General features: G+C 36.3%; 1 protein-coding gene across 1 annotated transcript in view; it reads right to left on the bottom strand.

The window, feature by feature from the left end:
- The window catches only part of EDNRA (endothelin receptor type A), a 66,897-nt gene that overhangs the window by 31,858 nt on the left and 7,536 nt on the right, over positions 1-27,503 (bottom strand). Inside the window, exon 3 of the mRNA XM_077139873.1 lies at positions 6,471-6,598. Coding sequence (XP_076995988.1) covers positions 6,471-6,598 — 128 coding nt within the window. The remainder of the gene's footprint in view (positions 1-6,470; positions 6,599-27,503) is intronic.

A 27,503-nucleotide genomic window follows, 5' to 3' on the forward strand; every position in this document is an offset into this window, starting at 1 on the left:
CATACATTTCAACTTGATTATACAATCAGTGGCTCACAAAATCATCCCTTAATTCTGTATTTTCACCACGATCATTTTTAGAACATTGTCATCACCCCAGAAAAATAAACAAACAAATAAATAAATAGAACTCATACATCCCCGTGCCCCTTACCCCTCCCTCTCATTGACCCAATGTTTTCAATCTACCCAATTTTTACCTTTTATCTCCCCCTATTATTATTTATATCTTTTTTGGGGGGGAGGTGGAGGGTTTGATGATGATTTAGAAGGCTTTGGAATTCCATTGCCTAGCATACATTTCATTCTCCCTTTTTTCCAGATCAGTGTCTTCACAACCTTGAAAATTCCTGAAGGAATTTCACTCAGAGATTTCATTTCTTATGTCCCTCCATCATTCCTTTCCTTCCCATATCTTTCTGTTGAACTCAATTGTTAATTATGCTTCTCAGTCTAGGGATAATTTGTTGCATATAATATCAACAAGGAATAAACCATGCCTTACTATGTTTTTATCAAGAAAAAATTTATCAAATAGATTTATATCAAGTATCAAAGAGATCACTGTACCATGCAATATAACAGTATTCATAAAACTCCAAATTTTGAGGCAAGAAAACACATTATAAGGAAGAAATATTGCCTTTTTTTTTTTTTTTACCAAGCCAAACCAATTCCCTTTCTTATTTTTGTTTCTCTTTTTATCAACACCTCTCTTCAAAGAGTAGATGGGGTTCTAAAATACAGACAATGTCATCCTTACCTGGTATACTGAATCCAAATAACAATTACCACTCCGAACTAAATGTGACTGCTATAAGAGTTTACAGTCTAGGCCCCTGCTAATATCTTTTTGATCTCTAGTAAAGGAAGACCTCTGAACTTAAAAGGAATTGTATTTAGGCTGTTATTGTTCAAAAGACCAAGCATCGTTACTCTCTTGATTCCTCTATTTCTCAGTATTGTTTGTTATATACTAGTCTGTGTGGTTTTGTCTTCTTATTAGATCTTTGTCAGAGGTACCATTTTCTCTTACAAATGCTGAGTTTCTCTTCCATTAAATTAGTTATCATCCTGGTCCTTATCCAAGCTTCAGGACATAAAATTTAATTTTTTGGTAAAATGATATTTTCCAAAAATTGGTGGTGTTTTTCTAAGGGCAGTAATAGGGATGGGAGTAACTCTAGGCTGGGCATGAACATATACTTCTCCACAACAAGTGTTTTTGTTCACATTTCTATTTCTATTGTGATCACATTTTAGACTTACCTGGCTACAGAAAATTAGTGTCATCTTATAATAAAGATCATAGGAATAAGCTGTGCAAATAAGAAAAATTAAAATGTATAGAATGTCATCAACTAAAGAAGGAAAGTCAGTAACAGATAATAGAAATAAAATTTTAGACACTTTTTCCTGCTCATAAAGAACATTACAAAAAACCATCACCTTTGGTTTGTATGGTGTGTAAATATATCTCATAAAACTGCATTTAAAGAAAAGCAAAAAGAAAACCAACAAAACAAAATACCAAAACCCATCACTTCTAATAATATTATATATTTTTTCCAAGGGATTTTATATTCAGTTAACTGTACATGTAAATTATATTTAACTCCTTACCCATTTTCCTAATATGGGACAATTAGGTTCTTGTCAACTTTTTCCTGTAAATAGTTCTTATAATTATCTTTGTGCCTGAATTCTCTATCTAAATTTTGGCTCATTTCTCTAGAATATATCCTAAAAATTATAACTACAAGATCAAAAGGCAAAGACATTTGAGGATTTTTGCTTTTCAGAAAGGCTGTACAAATCTCTATTTTCACTAGTACACCTTCCAGTTATATATGCTTTTTAAGTAGTATTCCTTTAATTACATAAACATTATTCATATGTTCCTTAGTCATTTTTATTTCTTCTTTGGTGATTTTTTACACTCATGCCCTTTATACATTTATTTATGGAGCTCTTAAGGTTTTAATTATTACTTGTATGGCCTCTTTAAATACTAAAAATATTAGTATGTTGTGTAGCTTTTGCTGCAAATACTTTCCTCCAGCTTATTGCTTTCTTCACTTGTTTTTAACTCTTATGTTTAATCTGGAGGTTTTAAAATTTTATGTCTTTAAATACATTTATAACTTTATTCAGGATTTCTACCATTCCTTTTAAGTTCAGAGGTCTTCCTTTACTAGAGATCAAAAAGATATTAGCAGGGGTCTAGATTGTAAACTCTTATAGCAGCCACATTTAGTTCTGAGTGGTAATTGTTATTTGGATTCAGTATACCAGGTAAGGATGACATTGTCTGTATTTTAGAACCCCATCTACTCTTTGAGTCCAAAAGAATAAAAGTTTATTTTGTCCAGAATCTAAACTTTCTGTAGCACATAATCTAACTCAACCTGTCTGATCATATAAACAATCCAAACACAGGGAGCCCAGAATAAGAATGAGGGCCTTTAAATCTGTATATCTTAGTTTAATGCCTAGATAAATCCCAGAGTATATAAAGCAGATAAGAAAGAAGTATTGGCAAAGTCCCTTGAGGGACGGGAGAAAAAAATATGGAACGATTAAACTTTAACACCAGGGAAACCCCAGATACTGTGTCAGACATTAGGGACACCCAAATCAATAGGCCAAGCCCTTAATATTGGGGCTTGCTCTTGTGAAGCTTATGTAGGTAGCAGTGAAGCTTATGTAGGTAGCAGAGAAGCTTAGCCTATCTATTGGTATACTTAAGAGTTACTTCTGGAGGACCTCTTTTGTTGCTCAGATGTGGCCTCTCTCTCTCTAAGCCCAACTCTGCAAGTGAAATCATTGCCCTCCCCCTACATGGGACATGACATCAAGGGATGAAAGTCTCCCTGCTGCCATAGGAGATGACTCCCAGGGATGAGCCTGGCCCTGGCACTGTGGGATCAACAATACCACTTGACCAAAAGAGGGAAAAGAAGCATAACAAATAAGGTATCAGTGGCTGAGAGAGTTCAAATAGAGTTGAGAGGCTACTCTGGAGGTCACTATTATGCAAGCTTCAGTCAGACATTGCTATCTAACATAGCTTGTCAAACCCCAACTGAAACCATTCTTACCAATCCTAAAGAACATGTAGGGTCTTATATAATATTCTACAAAGGTTCCATACACTAGAGTAGCTTTCCAGACACCTATGACCTCCAGATGTGTCCCTGGTCCAAATAAGTCCTGAAACCTAGCCTAGCCTCTCCAGAACATCAACTAGTTTCATCCCCCATCCCATCTTATTGACAGTCCCTTTCAACATGAAAAAGTTAGATGGCCATAGCCCAAATACCCCTAAAGAGTAGGAAAAAGATCAAAGTTGATGGTGAAGTTATACAGAGAAGGTTGGTTTTAACAGATGAGTATAAGTGCTGAATCATTATATTGATATTTCTTTTAGGTTTCAGTATCTTTAGAGCAGACAGAAGTAACAACTAAGACTGAAATTGTAACCTATACCAAACTCTGAAAGCTGTTCTACAACTAATTGTTGTGATGTGCTTTGAAATTTGTTGCTTTTTTGTATTCATGTTATTTTTCACAAAAAAAGAAAAGAAAAAGTTGATGGAGATAAATGCACAGCTATATGAAAAAAATAAAAAAACAAAGGAAAAAAGCGAACAATAACAAGAAAGTTATTAGTCAGTTTTCTTCTACTGCTTTCTGGTTTCAGTTTTTACAAGCTTGAGTGCAGCGTTTAGAATGCAGACTACCAATGTTTTGATTACTGGATCCAGCACTTAGTAGTTTAGATTTTAGAATTTTATTATAATTAAAAAAATTTAATTGATTATTGGAATTGAGAATACATAGGGATTGTTCCAAATATTCAGCTTTATAAATAAAGGAAAAATTTTAGTTTTTGTGGTGGCTTGGAGCTGTCTGTACTGCAGAAAAACATGTTCTTAAACTCAATCCATTCCTGTAAGTGTGAACCCATTGATAAGGTGTGAACCTTCTGATGAGGTTGCTTCAGTTAAAATGTGGCCATCAATTAAGATGGGTCTTAATCCTATTATTGAAATTCTTTTTTAGCAGAATGAAATTCAAATGGAAAGAGAAAGCCATGGGAAGTAAGATGCTGAAATTCAAAAGAACCCAGAAGAGAACTGAGAGGCCAGGGAATACCACCACATGCATTGACATTTGGCAGAGAAGCCAAGGACCAAGGATCACCAGCAGCCAGCTCCAGAATGCCGCAGTCTTCAGGGAGAAATCAACTCGATAATGCCTTGATTTGGACTTTTTCCTGGCCTCAAAACTGTGAGCCAATATCATCTGCTATTAATATTGTTTTTTAATAGGAACCCATTGTTTTTGCCAACCCATTTGTGCTGGTTGGAAGCTGTTATGTACCCCACAAAACCCATGTCCTTTCAATCCTAATCCAATCTTGTGGGTACAGCCCTATTGTGGGTGGGACCTCTTGATTAGGTCAGATGGAGATGTGACCCTGCCCATTCAAGGTGGATCTTAATCAGCTTACTGGAGTCCTTTTAGAAGAGAACATTTTGGAGAAAGGACCCACAAACATCTGCAGATGCTAGAAAGCTGTTTGAAACCAGAAGCTGGGAGAGAAGAGCAGATGTTGCCATGTGCATTTCTATGTAACAGAGAAACCCTGGACCCGATTGGCCTTTCTTGAGAGAAGGTATCCTCTTGAGAGAAGGTATCCTCTTGTTGGTGCCTTATTTTGGACATTTTCATGGCCTTAGATTTGTAACTTGTAACTTAATAAATCCTCTTTATAAAAGCCAGTCCATTTCTGGTGTATTGTAATCTAGCAGTTTTAGCACACCAAAATACCATTGCATAATATTTATGTGAGCAGCTAAGAAAACTAAGCCACAATAGTATAGATACAATTTAAAGCCTTTAATTTTTAGAGTGTATGCCACTTTGGGTGAAAGAAAAAAATGGCATTACTGAAATACTGAGAGTTGGGAACATAATCAGAGTAAGAATTTATTAGAGTCAAATATAAATGCTAATGCAACTTTTAATAGAAATGACCTCGAACATCACAATCTACTATTTAGTTAAGTGGAAGTGATATAGAGACCTCCCACGGTATGTGACCCTAGCATGTGATATGATGCAGAAGTAGCCTATGTGGACCTCAAGGTTTTCCTATGAATCACTGAGAACCTTATTAATAGCAGATGATATTATTTCTGGTCTTTTACTTTGGGTTTATAGTTGCTATGTTAACATTTTTGCCTACAGCATTATTACATTTTATACTACCAATAGGATTTTATTGAGTATTTTAATTAAAACAATAAATTTAATTTTAGTAAAACTACTAAACTTTTTGTTTATTTTTGTATTATACAGTTATTATAGCCACAAATTTATAATAAGGATAATACTATAATTTTTAATTACTAATGGAATGAGTATTTTTATGTTTTAACAATGTTTTGATTCCCCAAATTAATTATAAATGATAAAGAAGAGAATTTCTGTAAACACGTAAATGTTCTTTAAGAAAGTGGGCCTTTTCTGTGATGACAGTACCCAGGTGTTTGCTAGAGTGACTGGTTATGAATAAGATGGAAAAAATTGAGAGCTCTTCTAAATTATATTAAGCCAGTTAAATAGGACATTAAATGCCATTTATGTTAAATTATATATGAAATAAGGGCACCACAGAATGTTTTATAAAGTCCCCACCCTTATTCCTTATAATTCCAGCTACGAATACTAGAAAGTGAGTGAAATATCATTTAGAAGATCATGGAATTCAAAAGAGCTTCTTTAGAGAAGTCTTACCAGCTATATTTAGAGAAAGACTTAGAGATAGTTGATAGAGTTTTCAGAATTGGATTAAAAGATGCTACTGTGTTTACCTTCTTTTATTTTTGGGTGCATGGTCCGGGAATCGAACCCGGGTCTCCCACATGGAAAGCAGGTATTCTAACCACTGAACTACCTGTGCACCCAGATTGCCTACTTTTTAAAAGTTATGAATCATTTCTGGCATTCAAAAAAGCACAGAGGAGAATATAGCAATGTTGTTCAGTCTCCATTAAGCTCAGGTTATCAAGCATTACACATATAATTGAATGGTATCTCTTTTATTCTAATAATAAATGCCCCAGTTGGAAATACAAGAATACATGTCCTGGGATCTCTTCTGCACAAGGTTTATTTTATTTAATATGTTTATTTTCACCCTGTTGCCATAGGATACAAATGGAATATAATTGGAAAAATGCTTCCAATATAAATTGCCTGAGCTGAAATGGCTAATATTTTATAAATGAGTAAATCAGTTCTAAAGAGCAAAGACAAAATGGTCAATATTTTAACTTACTTTAAAGTAATTAAACAACTGTTCTGGGCACCAAATCTCAAGGCTCCTTGACGGCTCTTTTTTTTAAGAAAAATGGATTTTTATGAACATAAAAAAAGAGAAAGAGAAAGAACCACATTACCTGTCAACACTAAGAGCGCAGAGATTGAGGACGGTGATCCCCACTGAAGACTTCTGCAAAAAGGGGAAAAGCTTGCACAGAAATACGCCAAAGTCATTGTGGTCAAAAGGCCAGCGCCCAGCCAACAGCTGTAATAGGAGACACAGTGATCAGAAATGGACTCTCTATTTCTCGCATACTTCTGGACTTCTAACATATCATTTTCTATGCTTTCCAGTTATGGTGGTGGCAGTACAATAGTATATTATTTTTATTATTATTTTCATATTTTAAAGCCTGTGCATTTTTTTGTTTTGTTTTGTTTTGTTTTGTTCTGGAGAGATACCGTGAGCGATAACTACAATAACAGAAGACGTGACCTTTGATCTCATGCAAAGTGGTCAGTCAGACCATTTACTTTTCAAAGTTTGGGCTTCTGGGTGGCAGCTTAACTCGGGAGCAGTCAGTCAATCAGGTGTTAATAAGCCATGAGTGGAACAAGTCACTTTCAACTAATGCCACTGGAGGAATATATTGTCTCCTCATAGCAGCTAAAACTGTGAACGAGAGGTTATGGGGGATACCGGAAAAATGAACTGGTTGCCAATGTAACACCTGGTTGACAGCTGGTAACACCTGAAATTCCTTTGAACTACCTTTTTCTCTGTGCTGACTCTGGGTTCAGCAGTTGTGACATAACTGGCCTTTCTTTATTTAGGCTGAAACTTCCCACATACAGAAAAATGTGGTTACAGTGACCCATTTGCAGCATTTACAGACGTCTAGTCTTCCACGTTGACAATTTAAAATTTTTGTTGCAAGGAAAAGGGTGGAGTATTAGCAAGAACATCACGGCTACAAATGGTCCCCTGCGAGATGCTGATGGTTAGATAACTAGGTACTGTACTAGGAACATGGGTTGAAATAATAGGTCAGCTAACCAAAAAGGTTGAGGGTAAGGAGGGACCCCTGCTGAATGCTGAGCTTGAAATTTTTGTTCTACCATTTCTAAAAGAATATGTGATGTTTCATTTCACGATTAGTGTTGTCATGAACGTGAGTCTATTGAAAGAGGATGGAAAACCAGAATCCCACAGATACAAAAATCATGTGTGTTTTTGAGAGTTTAATAATATAAGGCTCTTGATAACTCCACTTCTATGTCCTAGGCCCTTTGTGACTTAATTTCGGAAGTTCTGTCTTTTTAATCTTCATACGTATTTATTTCTCTTTCTTCTGAATAGTTTTCTAAAAGGACCTCATCCTTCAATTCAATCCTGTGCTGTTCCTCTATTAATCTCACTGCAACCAGTCTTATCTGTACCTAGGACAACCACAGGGCTGTGGACAGAAACGTGGCATTAAGCTTTGACAGTTTTCCTGTAGCTAACAAACAATTATATCATTGCTGACTGCTGGTTATTGATGCTAATGCAAGTAAAGACACAAAATACTATTTCTGGAATGAGTCATCCCCTTTATTAAAAGACAATGAAACCTGACAACTACTCTTTATAGAATGAGAGTTTAGTATTTTAGCCTTGAACAATAGTTCTCCACTAAAAGCCATAGGAGATGTAATTAAAATGTGTTGGGATTGTTATGGGCTATGCTTTTGGAAGAGTTGAATTGCTACTGTTGGCTCATACCCAGAGATGGAGAGGACCATGAAGCCCATGGGACACTATCTCCCAATCCAAATACCCACCAATGAGAGAAGAAAGAATGTTTCTCACTTAGCAAAGGAAGACTCTGAAATCCTGTGAAGGGCTAAGCACCAAGTGCTAAGAAAATGATACAAAAAGTTCACCACCTAGCATTTACTGTTTCATGCTCTTCCAATCTCAGTTGCATTAGGTTCACCATTACACGCTTTCTTACACGTTTGACTAGCATTAGAAATAAAGACAGACGACAGGAAAGGAAGGACAGAACGTAGGAGGTGGGCAAGCAGAAAGATCACAGATGTATGGACTTAGCTTTTTCAGGGCTGCCATGGGTAATTTCGTCCTTGCCTATAGGTGGCTTTTCCACTATTTTTACCTCTCTGCTTACATGTGGCTTACTCAAGCCCTCAATCTAAAGTAGGGCCTGCATGTTCATCTCTTTCATGGAACCAATATTGGAGCAAACTTACATTCAAAGTCTCCTTTCAGCTTACTTTGAAATAAAACATACAAAAGGGGGGATCATCATAGAGGCAAAGCGTGTAGTTTACCAGTTTTTCTCCGATTTGGAAGAAGCAATTTGGAGCTTCTGACATACTATTGGGTGTATATCCTTTCTATGTTATATACTAGGTTTTAAAATTGAAAATGGAATATTTAAAATGACAAAAAAATGAACTGTATAAAATTCACGTTAATGAAATGTAAGTTTTACTCTCACTTTGAGGCCCCTGAACCTCCTGCCCAAAGGCAACCACTGTCAATTGTTAATTGTGGTTTCTTCCAGAAAAACTTCCTATGTCCATGAAAGCATATTCCTTTTTTTTTTTTTTAAAGTGGAAACATATGGAAATAATGCTTTTGACGGGCTATTATGATCTCTTTTTTTCTGGAGTAATTTTCTGGGAAGTAGTTCTAGTGACTGATTAAAAGACTTTGATTTTAAAAAGCATGTTGGTGAAACAATTTATTCTAGGATAAGAAAAGATAAGTAACTGTTTAGGATAATATCTATACCCTGGCAAAAGAACAAATTGATTTCATTAATGTTGAGAAACTACTATCAATTCAATAAAAAAAATTAAACTAAGCTGACAATCTGACAAGTTAACTTAGTTCAAAGGGTTACTCTGGCAACTTGGAGTATTCATAGCTCATCTTTGCCATGAAAGGGTCTGTTCTATTTAACCCTCCTATTTATAATTTCTGAGAACGTCACACAATAGCACACAGTAGATGTTGAATGAATGAATGACTACAACTCACTAATTCAGGGAAAGTCATATTTTGAAATTAAATTTACTGATTTTGCCATGAAAACATATTCAGTCTGTAATTTATTTTTTTAATTTATAAGGTGTTTCTTGGCATTCTAAAGAAGTATTTCCACTCTTTATGCTGAAAGAAATAATGCACCACCCATCCAGTTGTTTGAGGAAGTGGGCCTATTTAAGAGGTCAGGTGGAAAATGGGCTGCCATGAACTCATTAATTGATGACATCTAGTTTTGGGCTGTGATGAGACTGCCTAGCTTGATTAGAATCTCAGACAGCAGGCATTTGGAGATGGTGAACATCCTGTGTTCCAAATGCATATCATGCTTTCCCCTTCTTAAGCAACTAACAGAGAAGTCACTGAGATGAGAGAGGGCAATCTGCTAGGCCTGGGCTTTACTGAAAGATACTTGCCTTTGTCCTACCATTAAAGATTTTTCCATGGTTGAAATGCAATTAAAGTCCCAGACCAGTCTCTGAAAACGAATGCACTTCTAAATAGGACAAAGTAACATAGAAATTCTGTGATTGTGTGACTGATTTGTACTGTGTCAAAGTCAACATCATAAAGTTGACAGGTTGAACTTTTTAAACTGCCAAAAATAGATTTAAATATTTAAATGCTTGTACGTTATGATATACTGAAAAGCATAGTGAGGGTACCCTGTGTTTAGAATGACTAGCTCCAAAAGCAGAATCTATGTCCACCATTGCATTTAGCACAAAGCATTATTACTTGTTTGGGACTTTTAACATATGTGCAACATACCTGTTTATGTCTGGAACATGTCTGACAACTAGAAAGTAAGCAAAAATTTAAGGAGCAAAAGCATTGATATGTTTATGCCAAAAAGCTCATGTACCTTACTCATAAGTGAACTGCCTAAGTCCACAGGTAGATTTATTCTTACTTCATATCTAATGCTATTAAGTTTAGCTTTTATTGCTTTTGAGTCCATTGCACATTCAAAGCAGATCACTAAGAGGAATCTTCCAAAGTGAATGTTCTCCATCTTGACTGTACATTAGGATTATTTAGGAAATTGAAAAAAATCCCAGTGCCCAGAACATGCCCTAAACTAGTGGCTCTCAACCAGGGCTGATTTTGCTCCCTCCAGGGAATATCTGTCAATGTCTGGAAACATTTTTGGTCACTGCAACTAGGAGATGCTACTGGCATCTAGTGGGTAGAGGGCAGGGATGCTACTAAACATCTTACAGTGGACAGGACAGCCCCCCCTAACAGAGAATTAGCCAGCTCAGGATGTCAGTAGTGCTGAGGACAAGAACCATGCCCAAGACTAATTAAATCAGACTCTTTGAGAGTGAGACTCAGGCATTAGTATCCCTTAAAGCTCCCTAGATGATTCCAATGTAGAGCATAACCATGGTTGAAAACGAGTGCTCTGGAGTATTGGTTCTCAAATTTTAGTGTGCATTAGAATCATCTGGAAGGTTGTTAAAACACAGATTGCTGGGCCCCTATCCTAGGGTTTATGATCCAGGAGGTTTGGATTCTAACAGGTTCCAAGTTGAGGTTGATTTTGCTGGTCTGGGGACCACACTTTGAGAACCATGATTAGCAAAAAATGACAGCTGACCGGCAGATAATGCGAGAGAAGCAGAACAGCGTGTACAATTTAGACACAAGAAATAAAAAATCATAAGGGTTTGGGGTCACATAGACTATATCTTGTTACTCTCTCATCCAACAGTCATGAAAGGGATCCATATAGAAGGGCATAGTTAAAAAACAAGTAACCTAAATGGTATTTTTCTTTTGGAACATAACCCTGGCATCGCAGCCCTAACATCTCAGGCCTAACGGTTGGCACTGTAAAATAAGGCTGTTCTTCCTCTATATTCAAACTGGGTTGTGAACTCTTAGAGAGTCAGGTTCAAGTACAAGATTTACATGTTACTAACTGTACAACCTTGAACAAGCCCCTCACCCACTTTAAATCGCTCTGTTTCTTATCTGTTAAATGGTGACTGATAACCATGCACAGCCATTGTGGTATGATTACCATTTGGGAGGCCCCAATGGGACAATACATATGAAAGAATTCTGCAAACTGAATGTATACCACACACGTTAGTTGTTATTTTTAGACCTTGATATAATTTGTAACCATAAACTGAAACGTACCATTTATGCATGGCAGTGGGGACAAAGATAACAAAATGAATTTATTCCTTTGTATCTATTCCAGATATTATCATCCCCTAACATCCCCTGACATTTAACTCCATTATTTGAAAATTATTTTTGTTATCATCATGGCATCTTCACATGGTACAAATAACATTGGTGGTACATTTTTCTTTGCACTATTTTTCCTTCTGCCCCATTCGCTGAGACTGAGAGATTTTCCTACTTTCCTTCATCTCACTCCACCCACCCTAGCCAGGAATGAGAGATTTATGAGTACAGTCTATAATGGCTGAGAACTACAAAATAAATAAAATGTTCTCTTCCTCTAGACATGAATTCTTGTAGGATCATTTGGAATTGGACATGACTGACCAGGTACCAGTCGTCAAATACTGAGATCCTGAGATTTTCTTTTTTGCTGTAGGAGGGGTGGGAGAAGAGGTTGGTTGAATCAGTAGGAGACAAACATCCTCCAGCAGTGCAGACTGAAAAGATTAATAAAGCTTGTGATGTCCAGTAAAGGTCTTTAATAAGAATATACTCTCTCGCTATTACAAATGGCAAATCAGATATTCTAAAATATGTAAATCACTTTACATGGATTTTGCTCCTCCATTATGCTTTAATGGTTTCAGGGTTGAGCCAGAGCTTTCATAGACATGTAATAAAAACTGTGGCTACAACTCTATCAGTATACTTTTTCCTTTGACGGGCTCTTCTTGCCCTGGAATGGTCCAAGAATTTGGAATCTATGAAAAATGCAGAGCAGAGCAGTAACTCCAGAAATGTTCCCAACCATGGCACTGTATGCCATCAAGGCCATGAGGGATGGAGAGGCACTCCTTCCAATTAAAGCAAGAGGCTGAGTGTAGTAGTAGGAGGATGGGCCCAGAAGAGGTTTGATCCCTGGGCTGGACTGAATCCAAGCTCTGCTATATTTCCAGCTCTATGAACCTTGGTGTATTGATTAACCTCCTTGCTTTCAGTTTTCTCATCAATAAAATGAGGGTTGTTAGGGTTGCAATGGGCACTCAGAGAGACCATACATATAAAGGGCATAGCACACAGTGGGTATCAGGGAATGGAAGCTATTTTCTTAGCCCGTAGTTATCAATCTCTCCTCTTGGTTCTGTTTGCTTAGTGAGTTTGTGAAAAAGGATCATGCAGGCCATCAGGTGCTGGAGCGGTGATAGGCTGAACATTCTCTAGGAATTTACTGCCAAAAGATAGGAATTGAAATAATGGATCTTAAAAAAAGTGCCAAGCAAGATTCTGTGGGAGCTCAACAGAAAGAGGAGGTGGTGTGGCAGGCGGTGGCGAGAGTAGGCTCTGGAGCCCCGCTGCTCGCAGCTTTGTCACCTGGCATAATTTGACAAGTTGCCTGTGCCTCAGCAAAAACTGGTGATAAAAGGGTACCTTTGCCATAAGGTTGATTAAATGAATTAACATATGCAAAGCACTTAGGACAGGGCCTGGTCCACTGCAAACCATAAATGTTAGTTCTTATAAGAAATGGATTCTGAGGAATACTTCTTGCTTCTCTGTACTTAGATTGCATAAGATGAAACTTGCTACTATTTGCTGCCCACATCTTTTTCTGTTAAATATTTAGTGTTTTTATTTTTGCTGAGGTCTCAACTTTTAGAATCTGAAATACATAGATGTTAATAACAACCAGGTGGAGAATATGAAAAAATAAAAAAGAGGAGAAAATACTTTTTTAAACCAGGGTTTCAGAGCCATGGTGGTTTTATTCCTTATTTTATTCCTTAGTGGAAAGATTGTTCAACCAAGATATGGGCATATCATCCCTGAGAGTCTCAGTCCTCTGAATGCTGGGAATGAAAAATAATAAATGTATTTATTTTTAATAAATGTTTACTGTAAGGATACCAATCCAGAAGAAAAGGATATAAGAGTTGTCATTATTTTGCATACATAAAACTAAAAGAGGGTGCACCGGTGGTTCAGTGGTAGAATGTCTTCCATGCAGGAGACCCAGGTTCAATTCCCGGACCATGCACCCCCTCCTCCCCCCGCCGCCAAACAAAACAAAACTAAACTAAAAGATGGAGGAGATAAACTCTTTTAAAGTAGACACTTTGGAGGTACTCAATATCAGCATTATATAGATTAGTGCTGAATATGTATTTCAATTCTTCAAGCTTTAATTCATAGTGGAGAGAAGATTTAGGTTAGAAAGAACAAACCATGATTTTTCCTGCACAGAGAAAAGACTTTATACATATATGGTGTTGTATTTACCTGTAACAAAGTACAGGCACAGTAAATTCTAGAAATGGGTTCTCTGGCCTGGACAGCAAGGCCTAAAACCTAATGGGAAAGTTTAATTGTTTATTATAATCAACTGTCTCTATGGTAGTGCATGCTAGAACTTATTTAGAAAAATAAATAGGCAAAAACAAAGCAAACCAGCAGAAATCCCCACATATGGATTTAGGTAGTTGCCCCAAAAAACTTAACAGAGAGGTGATGATGAATAGAAGAAAGGGGAACCCAAAGACATATCTGAAAGCATACAGTTTATGTAATGACTTAATGTATAACTTTGTAAGAATTTGAGTTAGTTTTCATCGTAAAGTATGTCATGTGGTCATGATTATCCTGTGTGTAAGATGGAAACAATGACCAAAGAAGTGGTGTGCGGCAAGAAGAAAATGATACCATATGCTACTTTTAGGGGAAAACAAAGAATACGATTGATGCTGATGCTTGATATGTTATAGCAAATACGGTTAAGGTGATTTGGATTATTTAATAACCGATTAATTCGAAAATAAAACTTCACAGTTATCAATAGCTGAGGAGTAAAGTGAAATGGAAAGAAAAACTCAAGGCATCTGAATTACTAGTCACGTACTTCACATAAGAATGACAATGCTGTGGTTTAACAATCCCCCCCCATTAAAGTTTTAGGAGCCTCTCTGCCTTCTAGGGAAATTCTTGTGTGGTGTGGAGAATATTAAAATCTTGACTGTTATATATATATATATATATATGTATGTATTTTTTTTTTGGCATGGGTAGGCTCCGGGAATCGAACCCAGGTCTCTGGCATGGCAGGCGAGAACTCTGCCACTGGGACACTGTTGCCTGCCTTTAAATTTTATATTTAACACTGAGAGGGGAGGTTGGAATGTGTTCAAGGGGATGTTAGAAATCCTGGCTTCCAGTTCTAACCCTGTTGCAAATTTTTGGGTTCTAGGTACCTCCTCTGCCAAATAAGAGGTGTTGGGCTAGAATTAGATTGCCTCTAAGTTCTTTGCTAGCTCTTAAACGGTATGATTATTTTCATGTCAGAACTCCAATCTGTAACTGTTTTCTATGAAACTATTATTCCCCCATTTATCCCGACCCTAATCTTAATCTTTACATTTAATTTTATTTCCCCAATTTTTCTTTTGTTCTTTAGTGAGTGTCTTAGTTCCTTTTGCTTTTATTTTTTTCAACCCAAAAGGCTCACAGGTAACAGAATCTGTGGGATCCCACAGATAGAAACCCTAAGAAAAAAATTTTTTTACCTTAATTATATAAATAGTATTTTATTTCTCTTAAAGGAAACACTGAAATATATAGTTCGTGAAGTATAAGCATCATATTGTAATCACAATCTTGACCTTAGCTAAAATGTAGGAAGAAATTAGGTAATTAGCTATTTTAAGCTTTTTGTTAAGGGTCTGTTATAAATAAAACTGTAAACAAAAGCTTGTAAAGTCTTTAAAATTAGTTTGATGTTACTATATGTCCTATTTATGGTTATTTAGAGTGAGATAACATTAAGTTGTACCAGTCAACTGCTAGTGGGAATGCAAGATAGTACAAATCCTCTGGAGGCAATTTGGCAATATTTATCAAAGTTATACATGCTTTACGCTTTACTCTTTGATACCAGAATCCCATGCATGGAATTTCCCATATAGATATGTCCATACATATAAATATGGCATACATCCATGTTTGTAACTGCAGCATCTGATTATGTAAAATATGCTATCACCCCACAATGGAATAGTATGCAACTGTAAAAAATGAGGGAACTTTTATAGATTGATATTGAAAGTTCTATTATTCATTAAAGAAGCAACAGGCAGAACACTGTATAAGAAATAGGGAGGGGATAAGAATATGTATTTGAATTTGCTTACATTTGAATAAAGAAACACTAACTGGAAAAATATATGATAAGGTCATAAAAATGATTACCTATGAATATTGGGGTGAGGAAATTGAGTGTCAGAGACTGATGTCAGAACAAAGACTTCTCAATGCATATCTTCTTATATTTTCTTTATTTTTTGAACCATGTGAATGAATGCCGTATTTGAAATAAAAAAATAAGGATTTTCTCTGATTTATTGAATGCCAAATGTATAAATACTTATGTGTTTACCTACTATGATAAAGGAACTGTCACTGCAGAAGGATGTCTTTGGCAGAGAAGTAGTCTGAGCATAATATGGGGATGCATCAAGGATTACAGACCCTAAAAAGTGATCAAATGACAAATTCTGAGCCCTAAACAACTTACTTTTCTCCTCTCATTCATTGTTTGCAAAATTTCTGTCTAAGAAATAGCAATTTATTAAATATCTTCAATTCTACTACAAGCTTTCTCTACTGGGTCATTTTCCACAAAAAGCTAAATATTTATCACTTCGTGAGAGTACATTAGAGTACTGCAAACAATTAGAGAATTTCAAAACCACATGAGAAGTGGGTTCTGGTGTATCAGTTGAGTCTATTGTACCAGTCTGTAAGCAGGGCAAAAGTATAAATTGCTCAATGTTCTGTTTCTTTAAGCAGGTTTCACCTAGTTGAAATACAGATATTGACTTCTAATATTCCGAGAATCTACCTTCCCTCCATCCCTCCAACCTCTCTACCCCAGTCCCTCCTTCCCTTTCTCAAATATTTCATAAATGAAATGAATTCTGTGTGCCTGCTGAATTACATGGTGTCTAAGAGGTAGGTTCCAAGGGTGGACCCTGTTGTCCAACTCTGCCTTCTTTCCTCCATCTGCTATAATTCCTCCCTTTTTTCTCCAATATTTCAGAAATGTATGATATATACAGAAGATATCTGTGCTGCAAAATTGCATGCACACATACATGCATATACATGTATATACACATACACACATGTTAAAAATGAAACACAGCGATATTTCTTACTCTTTTCCTTACCTTTCTCTTTGCTTATGACTTGGCATTTCTGTCCACTTTCAAAGAATTTTTTCTTGATATTTATAACACAGAGGTAGGAAAATCCATCTATTTTTTGTTTTGACCATGCAATTTAATTGTTCTTTCTAAAAATTATGTAATGCAGTGATTTCAGATCTAATAGTTGCAGGTATTTAAAGTTTTTATCTTCAAGGTCTTTAGATTAACCCTTCAGTATGAGATTTTCCTAAATTAAATGAAAAAGATCTCCTTCGCCTTCTATTTTTAAACTGAAATGTGAATGGTTGTCCAGGGGGCGACCTGGTTTAGAGCTGCTCTTCATTATTGGAAAGATAATGTAATGAACATCTCTAATCACATGACAAAGAGGTAAAAATATGTTCAATTTTGATCAGAAAATGCATGATTTGACCAACTATGTTCCAAGGATACTGAATTCTAGGACACTCCATGAGGCCAAATTTCTGATGTTCATTAACATAAATGGGGAAGCCCAAGAGAGGATAGATGATGTGCCTTGGTTGTCCTGTAGTGGCTTCTAGTTTATGTCATCGTTCGCCTCAGGGATAGCCCCACTCTGCTCATTATGTTTAAGGGGACCCTATGAGATGGACCCTTCGCGTTGTATATTTTTTCATACAGAGACAATGACATGAAAGGTCAAGTGATGGCCTCAAGATCAGTGGCAAGCCATTGTTTTAAAAGAAATATTTTGATTTCTTGAGATTATGCCCATTTAGTTTTTGGGGTTGGGGACTTGAGCCATTTAAAAATATCAAAGGTTATGCAGCCTTGTCCATACATTTGAAGTTTACATCTTCAGCTTTGTATCCCTATGGGACAAAGTGGAGGTAGATGAGAGAGGCAGGGGTAGCGGAGGCTGCTGGTGAGATGCCACTTTTTCTGTAAAGGGCCAGACAGTGCATATTTTAGGCTTTATGGGCATAAACAATATAAGCAGCCATAGACAATATGTAAGCAACGGGTGTGGCTATGTTCCATTTTCCATTAAAACTTTGCTCACGAACACAGGTGCTGGGCTGGATTTGGTCTGTAAACCCCAGCTCACCAATCCTTGGGTCAGAGAATCAGGCAGGAGAAAGCAGATTGGTGGGCACTTGGTGCTTACAACTACGCCCTGGGATATCACCTTAGTGAATATTACTCCTGGATTTATTTCCCCTCCTTTATGGTGGCTCAATAGCTGGCCATTCCATAAAACCAACAAAAATATTATTGTGACGCTAAATATTCCTCTAGAACAGAAGAAGGAAATGTTTGACAATTATCTAAATCTAAAACCTTGTTCAAATGATTGCAGAACCCCAGTGCTCAGACATGTCACACAGTTCTGAATGCTGTCCTGGGAGAATGTATCGTTTGCTTTTGTAAGATAGTTCCATTTAAAATGTGGTTGGCAGTTTTGAGAAATGAAATTTCTATTTTAGCATATTGCAATGCAAATTTTATTGTTGATATTAAGAGGGATATTACTTTAAATCTGTCTTCAAATGTTACAGTTTGATAAATTTTCTATAACAACCCTCCCCCACCGTACTAATGTAGTGACCAGATTATGACTGATCTGCAAAGTTTTACCAAGCAACTGACAAATGCAAAATATGTTATTTAACAAAAATAACCTCATAGAGATTGTCTGGAAAACTTCATCAGCTTTGACTCTTGCAACATTTACTGTCTCAAATCAGCGCATCTTAAATCTGTTTTTAATGCTGCTGTGTTTCAAAGGTTTAGAACAACTAATAATTTAATTTAACAGTAATGGAAAATACTGAAACAATTTTATTTCTGTATCACTTGAGATTAATTTGATTAATTTAGTTTTAGTTGTATTTACTACTTTGGGAGAAGGAGCAATAGCAGTTTTTAATGCTTTTAAAGAAAATGTGTATAAATGTCTCACATTCAAAATATTTTATGTGTGTGTTCTGTAGTCTTAACCTAAAACATGAGTATAAAACCAACCTGTTTCTCAGGCTAATTTGATTTAATATATGTTTATAACTTCAAATAGAAGGCAACCAATTTGAAGGCATGGTTCTCCTAGATTTCTTTTTCTTTTCTATAGATACTTAGTAAATATGTGTGTTCGCCGGGGAGTTATCTATTATGAAAACAGGTAACAGATTTGCTCGAGAGGCAAAACAAATTATGTTGGACAAAATTCATACACAGAATGCACAGGTCTCTAAAACTGTACCATGACCTGGATTTGGTTCTCCAAAATTACTGATTAAAATATAAAAGGATTATGATCAAGAAGAATTATAACAAAAATATATTTAGTATATAGGTATATATGTTGATATAGAGGTATTACAAATATAGTAATACATAAAATATAAGGATTATATATATATATAACTTTATATGTATGAAACAAATGCATATACAGGCATACAAAGAAGCATTTATGAGGACGTCCATAAGAACCACTATTCATAATAGCTCAAAACTAAAGACTATTTAAATTTCCGTCTATACCATAATGGATAAATAAATTGTAGCATATTCACACTGTGAAATACTATACAATAATGAGAATGAATGAGCTATAACTAAATGCATTATTATGGATGGCTCTCACAAAAATAAAATTGAGCAAAGGAAGTGAGATGCAAAAGATTGGTTCTATGTATATAAAAATCAAAAACAGGCAGATGAATTTGTGCTGTTAAAAGCTGGATAGTAGTAAACCTTGGGAGATGAGGTAGAGAAGGGGGGATTTCTGAGCTGCTGGTCCTTGATCCTGGTTATACATATGTGCTTGTGAAAATTCACTGAGCTGACACTTGACACACACATTTTTCTGTATTTATATGATACTTCAATAAAAAGTTAAAATATTTAAAAATATTATGGCTTTTATATGATGTCCTAGGTTTAGTTTCCATAAGCAAATCAAATTTATGGTCACAACAGAAATATGCAGAAAACACCATATTTATGATATAAATGGTATCATTTAAAAAGAAACTCTGGGGTCTTCTAGACATTTTAATTTTACGGTACTAATTCTCATTCTTCGTTCAAGTCAGAAGTTCACAATAGTCAGAGTTTTACCGAGCAGACATTCTGCAGAACTGCTTTATCTGATATAAAACTCATGGGTTATTCAATGTTTGGCAAAGACACGTGTCCATCCCTTTTCATATTTGACAGGCAATAATTTTGGATGTTTTGAACATACCCAATATAGTTTTGCTTTACTTATTTCTTTTTAAAATTAGGAACAAATAACAGAGTGCTTTATTCAAATGATTTAAGATTTAATGGAACCGTTTCACAAAAATTTATATATCTATTTTTAAAAAACTAAGAATTTCTAGCATCTTTTAATGATCAATTTAGACATATCCTCATATGTCATTCATTATAGTTCCCCTTTTAATTCTTCTCCATCTGCCCCAACTGAAACTATGGACTAGCCATAGAATTTCATTTTCCTGTAAAATGTCCATAGACAAATTGCCTAGCCTTTCAAGTGATATCTGCATGAGACATCAGTTTGGCAAAAAGTGTTCCTCTGAGCACATGCACAGATGTATGTGTTTAGGCAATCAGTCCATCAAAGAACTCAACCTTTCTTCTCAGCGTTTTTTTTTTTAATATTTTCTGGCTCCTTTTCTGTTGGTCAATGTCATCAACATGACAATGAGCATAGAATGCAAAAATCCTGTTCACCAGGTGTTCCAAGGCACACGTATAACACTTAATAACGTGTTATCTCTGTGCTAAATACTGTTGAATTTAATGGGAGAAAAACTCTTTCAAAAGGGAATGATTTTCATCTTTAAACAGTCTTCGAGAATATGTTTCTGTGTTAGGGCTGACAGTTTAATAATTACAAAGTTTGTTTTAGGAGGTGTATAGAAGAAAAGCACAGTGTGGCAGCTCAGCTAAGAGCCTAGCCTCTGGGATCAGATTTGAATCCTGTTACCTGGATTCAAATATTGGCTCTCTGCGATGTGACTTTGAGGAAATCACTTAATTTGTAATTTTCTGCCCAATTGTGCCTCAGTTTCTTCATTTTATTGGGCCTCAGCTTTTACATTTTTAGAATCCAGGTAACAGGAGCCCATCATATGTGAGGATTAAGTGAGTTAATCTGGCACAGAGTAAACATTAATAAGTTTTAGGTAATATTATTCTCATGTTATATATCAGTATACCTAACATTTTAAAGTTGCATATTTTTCCTTCATGGATTTAGGAAAACAATACTTCTCCTCACAACAGCCAGCATGGTCTTGTTAAAATGTAAATCAGATCATATCACTTAAATGCTCATAACCTTCCCAAAGCTTCCTATTTCACCCAGAGAAAAAGCCAAAGCCTTTATAAAGACATGGAGGTAGGGTGACTGTTTTTCCTGGTATATTCAGAATAGCTCTCATTTGAGCTTATTGTTGAGGTGTGATGATTGATAGCATCTCCTTTTACTCTCAAAAGTGTTCTGATTTGGATAATAAATTGTATGGTCATCTGCCTTATGTGATTTGCTTCTCCCCAACTACCGTCCTACCCTTATATCTCTGTGAACTCATCTGTTACTACTCTGTGCTTTCCACTCCAATCACCATGGCCTCTCCTAGCAATTCCTTTAACTCTTCAGGCACATTCCTGCCTCAGGGCCTTTGTACTTGCTGTTTCCTCTGGCTGAAATGTTCTTACCTTAGATATTGGCATGGTTTGCTCCAGCATATCCTTTAATTTGTTCTCAATTGTCAACTTGTATTGAGGTTTTCTTCAAGCATCCACTTAAAAATTAACAATCTTTCCCCTTCTTCCAAGTTTGCATCCCCAATTTACTTTTTTCTTTAGCACTTACATCATAGATTGTGTATTTACCTGTTTATCTTGTTTATTGGCTTGCTTTTCTACTAGATTGTAAGCTCCAGGAGGGAAAGGACGTTTGTCTACTTTGTTCATTGCTCTTTTGTCAAAATCTGGTATGTAGTAGGGGCTCAATAAATATTTACCGAATGAATAACTGAAGATCTAGAGAAGAACGAGTATAACTGAGTATAACTGAGTAGCTCAAATGGCCAATTGGTGGCCATCTCCATTGCTTTCTAGTATAACATTTGCTTAGAACAAACATGCTGGGAAACATGATTTGACGAGCTTCTATTTTAAGTACTAGCCTCCAAGTAAATTATTTTAAAAGTTATGATGGCAAACAATGTTAATGCACCTCTCAGAGATACTTAAATTCTGAGAAGGAACCTCTAAATTTGCACATCCAAAAATAATATTAAATCAAATGTCTTAGGGCACATTTGATTTTAGGTTCCTGAATTGGGCCTTCAAACCTTAGATCACATAGTTTTGTATAATTTTTGATGTTGAAATAAAAAACTCAGACTACCAAAACTTAATACTGAATGATATTTACATTAGTTTCTATTATTGAATTTAATTTCAACTCTTAACTTTATAATTTAGGAGTTTTTCCAATAAAAATTAGAAAGAGAAAAATAAAATGGTAGCTATAGAAAGCTGTTATTTTAGCTCCCAAGAGAATGTGGTTGATCTAGAAGGCAGTTGTCAAATTTCTGGCAGTACCTCAGATTTATTTCGACAGAATTACTTAGAGCATTCTTTATTTAACCACTCTGGTCTTAGAATCAACTTCAGACATAGTAAACTTGATTCCCCACCCTTTTCCTATACTCTTTATACCAACTTTGTATAAACTCTGTACAGTAATAAAGAAATAATTCCCACACCCTAGCAATTCATAAGTCCAACATATTATAGAGATATTTTGCAATAAAGTAGCCCAAATATCTGCTTTTATTGATCAGACTGCTGGAATCAGGGCTCTATTTATATCCCCTCTCCCCAGAAAAGTGTATTGTAAAAATTCTTTTCCCAAACTAAAACTTTCATGCATCATTATTTTATGATGAATTTAGAATACAGCAACCTCTTTGGTGAATAAAACTGCTTAGAGCAATATCATCAGCCGTCAAGCTGTTTACACCTCAACCTTCTTAATATGAACGCTTCTGCCACCACGTCTCTCTGTTCAGCCATGGGAACAAACTTACAGTTATGGATGGTTTCCATCCCCCATCACTGAAATGGGAATGACTTTGTTGTGAGCCAAATGCTGAGGGTTAGCAGAGTAACCTCAGATGAGAATAATTACTTCACATGGCTATGAGAGAAAGCAATGAGGTTCCCAGACACAGGAAACGAGAAGCCAGAAGGGGAGGTAGAGTTGGAGAGGGTTCTGAAGTCTTTCCAGACAGAGACTTCCTTATAACCAACAGCAAATTGGGTAATAAATTTATCACTCTGTCATTTTACATGTGCATATATTTCTAAGTCAGCTTGTTAACATAATGGATTTTTGCAATGTGCATTTGTCTTAGCAAGGCCCGAAAATCATCCTATTTCCAGTTCTCTAAAGAGCAAAGATTTTTTTTTCTGTGCTAAGAAAGTTCATTTTGATATTCCGATCCACTTTGAGGTTTAAAGTTTCAAACGAAACCACAATTACAACTGTGCTCAGAGAATGCATATTACAAAGAAATCTTGGAACAAGACTCTTCAATTGGTTATATGTGCTAGGGAGAGGGGGGAATTAAACAACACATGTGCACCATAGGATAAGAAAAAAACTCTTGATCGTTAAATTCAGAGGGAAAGAGGAAAAACGATCCAGCTGTTATGTGCTGTTCGGCTTTATGGACATTTCTCTCAGATTTATGGACCCTAAGACTTTCCTGGTTTGTAGGAAAAAGGTGACCGTTTAAGAAATTCCAACAGCAAATCTGCCTTTAGATTGAAGGCTAAAGATCTGGAATTGTGCGTGTGGGGGAAACATTTCTTATAGAGGCAACTACAGTACATTTTCTTATTTTACATATTCATCAAATTTTTTTGTAGCTGGACACAGTGCTGGATGCAGACAGCACAATGAGAAATGAGAGTGGTGGCAGTTTGCCTCAAGGAATTTACAGTCTGGGGGGGCAGGTAGGCAAATAAATCGGCAAGATTAAAAGAGTGTGTGTTAGATGCTATTGTGGGATTAAAGTGAGAGTGCTGTGGGAGCCCATGGGAGAAACACTAACTAGTTTAGGTCCTGGAAACTTGACAGACAAGGGGATATTTAAGCTGAGATCTGGAGAACAAAGGGAAATAAGTTAGAAGAGAGGTGAGGGAAATAATATTCCTTGTAGCAGGATCATCTTGATATTCTTAGGGAATTACAGATAGGTCAGGTTAGTCAGAATAAATAGATGGAGGTAGAGGAAAGAGCCTGGAGAGAAATCTCCTGGAGATGGGGCTGGGTCAGGCTACCTAATGGGAAACATCTAGCGGGACAGCATGCACCAACAAGGGGCACAGATCTTAGTCAAGGGACACATTTTCTCACTTAAAATTCAGGGAATAGAATTTCTAGACTTAATATATGATTATAGGAATATTATTGGAGTAAGTGAGAATGGCCTGTCTTTATTTGCTTGATGATGCAGTAAAAGGGAAGCAATGCCATCATCACACAAGAAATCTGATGGGTAATTTGATTAACTTGGAGAATAGCATGTACAGACAACAGAAAATAATGTCTTGTGTCTTGCCTGTAAATGATGAATCCCTCTGATACATTATCATTGTTATTATTTTAATTTGAAGGTCCCAGAGAAATCTGATAAGGAGAAAAGCTGATTTTAACAGTAAAAGTCCTAAATGAATAAAATCCTATCAAAGCATTTATTGAACATCTATGATGTTTATGTTTGAGGAATTTGATCTTTAATTAAATCATGGCAATTTATTTTGAAGACAGAAATTGCCTGGGTTAGTTGTTGTGCCAAGAAATACCATTTCTATGGCTGCCCAGACAGGATATATCCCAGTTGCACAAGTTGTCGAAGGCGTTGTGAGAATATGGAGATAACAACTGGCTTTTTGTGACTGTCTCTGCCTTCCATATTGTTCAGATCCTTTGCCAGAGCAACATATTGAGAGTCTTGACTTTGCATTGCAAAATATCCAGAATAATTTCATACAGAAATTGCATTTGTTTATTTTTCATTGTCATCCTCAATAAGAGGGGGTTGCTCAGAGTGAACAGAATTTGTAAGCAAACATCAGTGTTACTGGATTCAATCACTGGCTATTTAACTTGTTCTCACAAATCCATTTGGCCCCACATGCCAGAAGGAGAATTATTCACCTTCAAGTATTATCCATGACACATGGTTCTCAGTGTCCCACCATATATGTTAGAGATTTCTGTGCCAAGTTATTGGACTCAACTTCTTGCTTCTTCCTACTTTGCTCTACTTCTCTCATGCATATATTTCTCCATATTGCTGTTTTTCGCTTAAGTGGTCAAGGTACAGCAGTTAGTGGAAATACAAGGGTGAGCTGTTATCCTGAAACCACATGGTATCCAGCTTTGGCTCACTCACTCATCATCATTTTTGGGGTTTCCCTTTTAACATTATAACCCATCTCTGTACAGACAACACTCCATGCCATAAATATAATATTATAAACACTAAAGAATAACATTATTAAATTCTATACTTCCAATCTGCATTGCTAGTGGTAACTGGGTATTTTTGTTATTGTTCCCAAAACACAGAGGTAATGTTTCAACTGTTTGGTTGTTTTAATGAATGTAAATATTTTATAGATAAATTTATTAGCTATATTTTTGCATTTCTTGAAAATCCACAATACCAGGTAATATAATTTGACCATCAGTTTAGGTCATAAGTTGGGCATTTAAAAGAGCCTGCTAGTTTCTTTCCTTTCTTCCCTTCTAATTTTTTGTCAGTTATTTCTTGTAATTGGTGATTGTCATGCATTGAATTGTGTTCCCCCAACCCCCCAAAAGCCATGGTCAAATCCTAACTCCTGGCTCTGTTAATAGGAACTCATTTGCAAATGGGATCTTTTAAGATGTTACTAGTTAAGATGAAGCCAACTGGATTAGTAAGGCTCCTAATCCATTATGACTGGTATCCTCATAAGAACAGAGAGAGAGAGAGAGAGGGAGGGTGATGAATCAAAGACACACAGAGAGATGGCCATGTGACAGAGGCAGAGGCTAGTTTATATAATGGGTTGCCAGGAAGCCATGCCAGAACCTTACAGCCTTCAGAAGCAGCAAGGCTCTGCTAACACCTTAAATTTGGACCTCTAGCCTCCAGAACTGTGAGACAACAAACTCCTGCTAAGTCAATTAGTCTGTGGTACTTTGTTACTAAAGCCTGCAAACTAAGACAGGGATACTATCTGTTTTTTTTAACAATTAAAAACTAGATAAGGTTATTCTTTGTTAAATGTTTCTCCAATGCTATCATTTACAAGGGCCTTCTATGATTTGAAAGCCAAGAGGGGCAACTGGCATTAATTTGATTCTTTCCACTGCTTTACATTTCATTGTCTCAGACTGTCTGGCTTTTCTTTTATTACCAGAATGTCTGCGAGTGTATGAATGTAAGCAACAGCAAGAGGAGTTTCTCTACACTTTCTGATTTATTTCTTCTTTATGTAATACACAGAACTCCAGACCTCATTCATTCTTCAATTTGGAATGTATAAATGCTTCAGCAGCAGTAACTTGGTGATTACAGCCAATCTTTCCAAGGATGTTAGGGCAAAGAATGTTATTTAGGGATAGTGATGGCATTCTGACCAGAGCTGAGGATGCACATTGGGAATTGCTAAGAAGTAGGTAAAGTATGGCCAGAGTCTGGAGGGCCTTGACTGCTAACCATGGGAGGCAGTGTGTCTAATGCTGAGGTGTTGCATGTTTTTGAGCTAGGAATGACGCTAGAGAAATCGGAACAAAGTCCAGGAGAGGCTGGAGGGACAAACCCTGAAGCTGTGGAGACCAATTAAGAAACCTTTGGAAATTGAGATGTAGGGTGACGCTCCCTTCCATGTCCATAGACCTTCTAGGCCCATCCAGCATCAGCCGCACAGGATAGTGACAGATCAGAAACAGCCTAGCTGTCTGATATTTGCTGCACTGATTTTCAGTGGTGTTTTACATCGTGTTGCTCTATGAACCAGTTTCAGTAGAATCTCTCTCAAAGTGAGAGAATGGGAATAAAATGTGAATAGAAAAAGCACTTTGTCACACCCTCTCCTTTTTCTTGTAACATTATTAAAGTCTAATCAGCAAATTCTGGCTTGCCTGAAGACACACTCTTTATAGTGTTCACTTCCACTCATGCTGACCCTGATATGACTCAGTGCAATGTTCCCTCTCTGGAAACACCTTAGCATTGCATATAAAAGCAACTGACATAATTGCTAATTATAGTAATATATGATTAGAAAACTCATCCTGCCTTGAAGAGCACAGCAGATACTTTCAACCATTTTTCTACTAGTGGGGGAGATAAAGAAAGATTGTGAATTGCTTTAATGGAGTATTCTCCAAGTGAACGTGTTACTTTCATAAGTACCCAAACACAGTGGTAAAATGAGATGAAGGAGTCGACAGCTACCACCTTGCCTTGCAAGATAGGGGTGGTGAGTTTGACAAGGTTAGAGGAATTCATAGGTCCTACATTTGAGAAATTCCAAAGCGACAGCATCTTACTATAGGGGGATCCTGTGGAAAAAAGGAATGGAGCTTGGAAACCACGTTGCCTGGAGGATTTTTCTTGATTATACAGGGCAGAAATCATAGAAATAACAACATGGTATAGCCTCCTGGCTTAGAGAAGAGAATTTGGAAAAAAGGAAGTAGA

The sequence above is a fragment of the Tamandua tetradactyla genome, chromosome 22, assembly GCF_023851605.1.
Source record: "Tamandua tetradactyla isolate mTamTet1 chromosome 22, mTamTet1.pri, whole genome shotgun sequence".
NCBI classification, from domain to species: domain Eukaryota; kingdom Metazoa; phylum Chordata; class Mammalia; order Pilosa; family Myrmecophagidae; genus Tamandua; species Tamandua tetradactyla.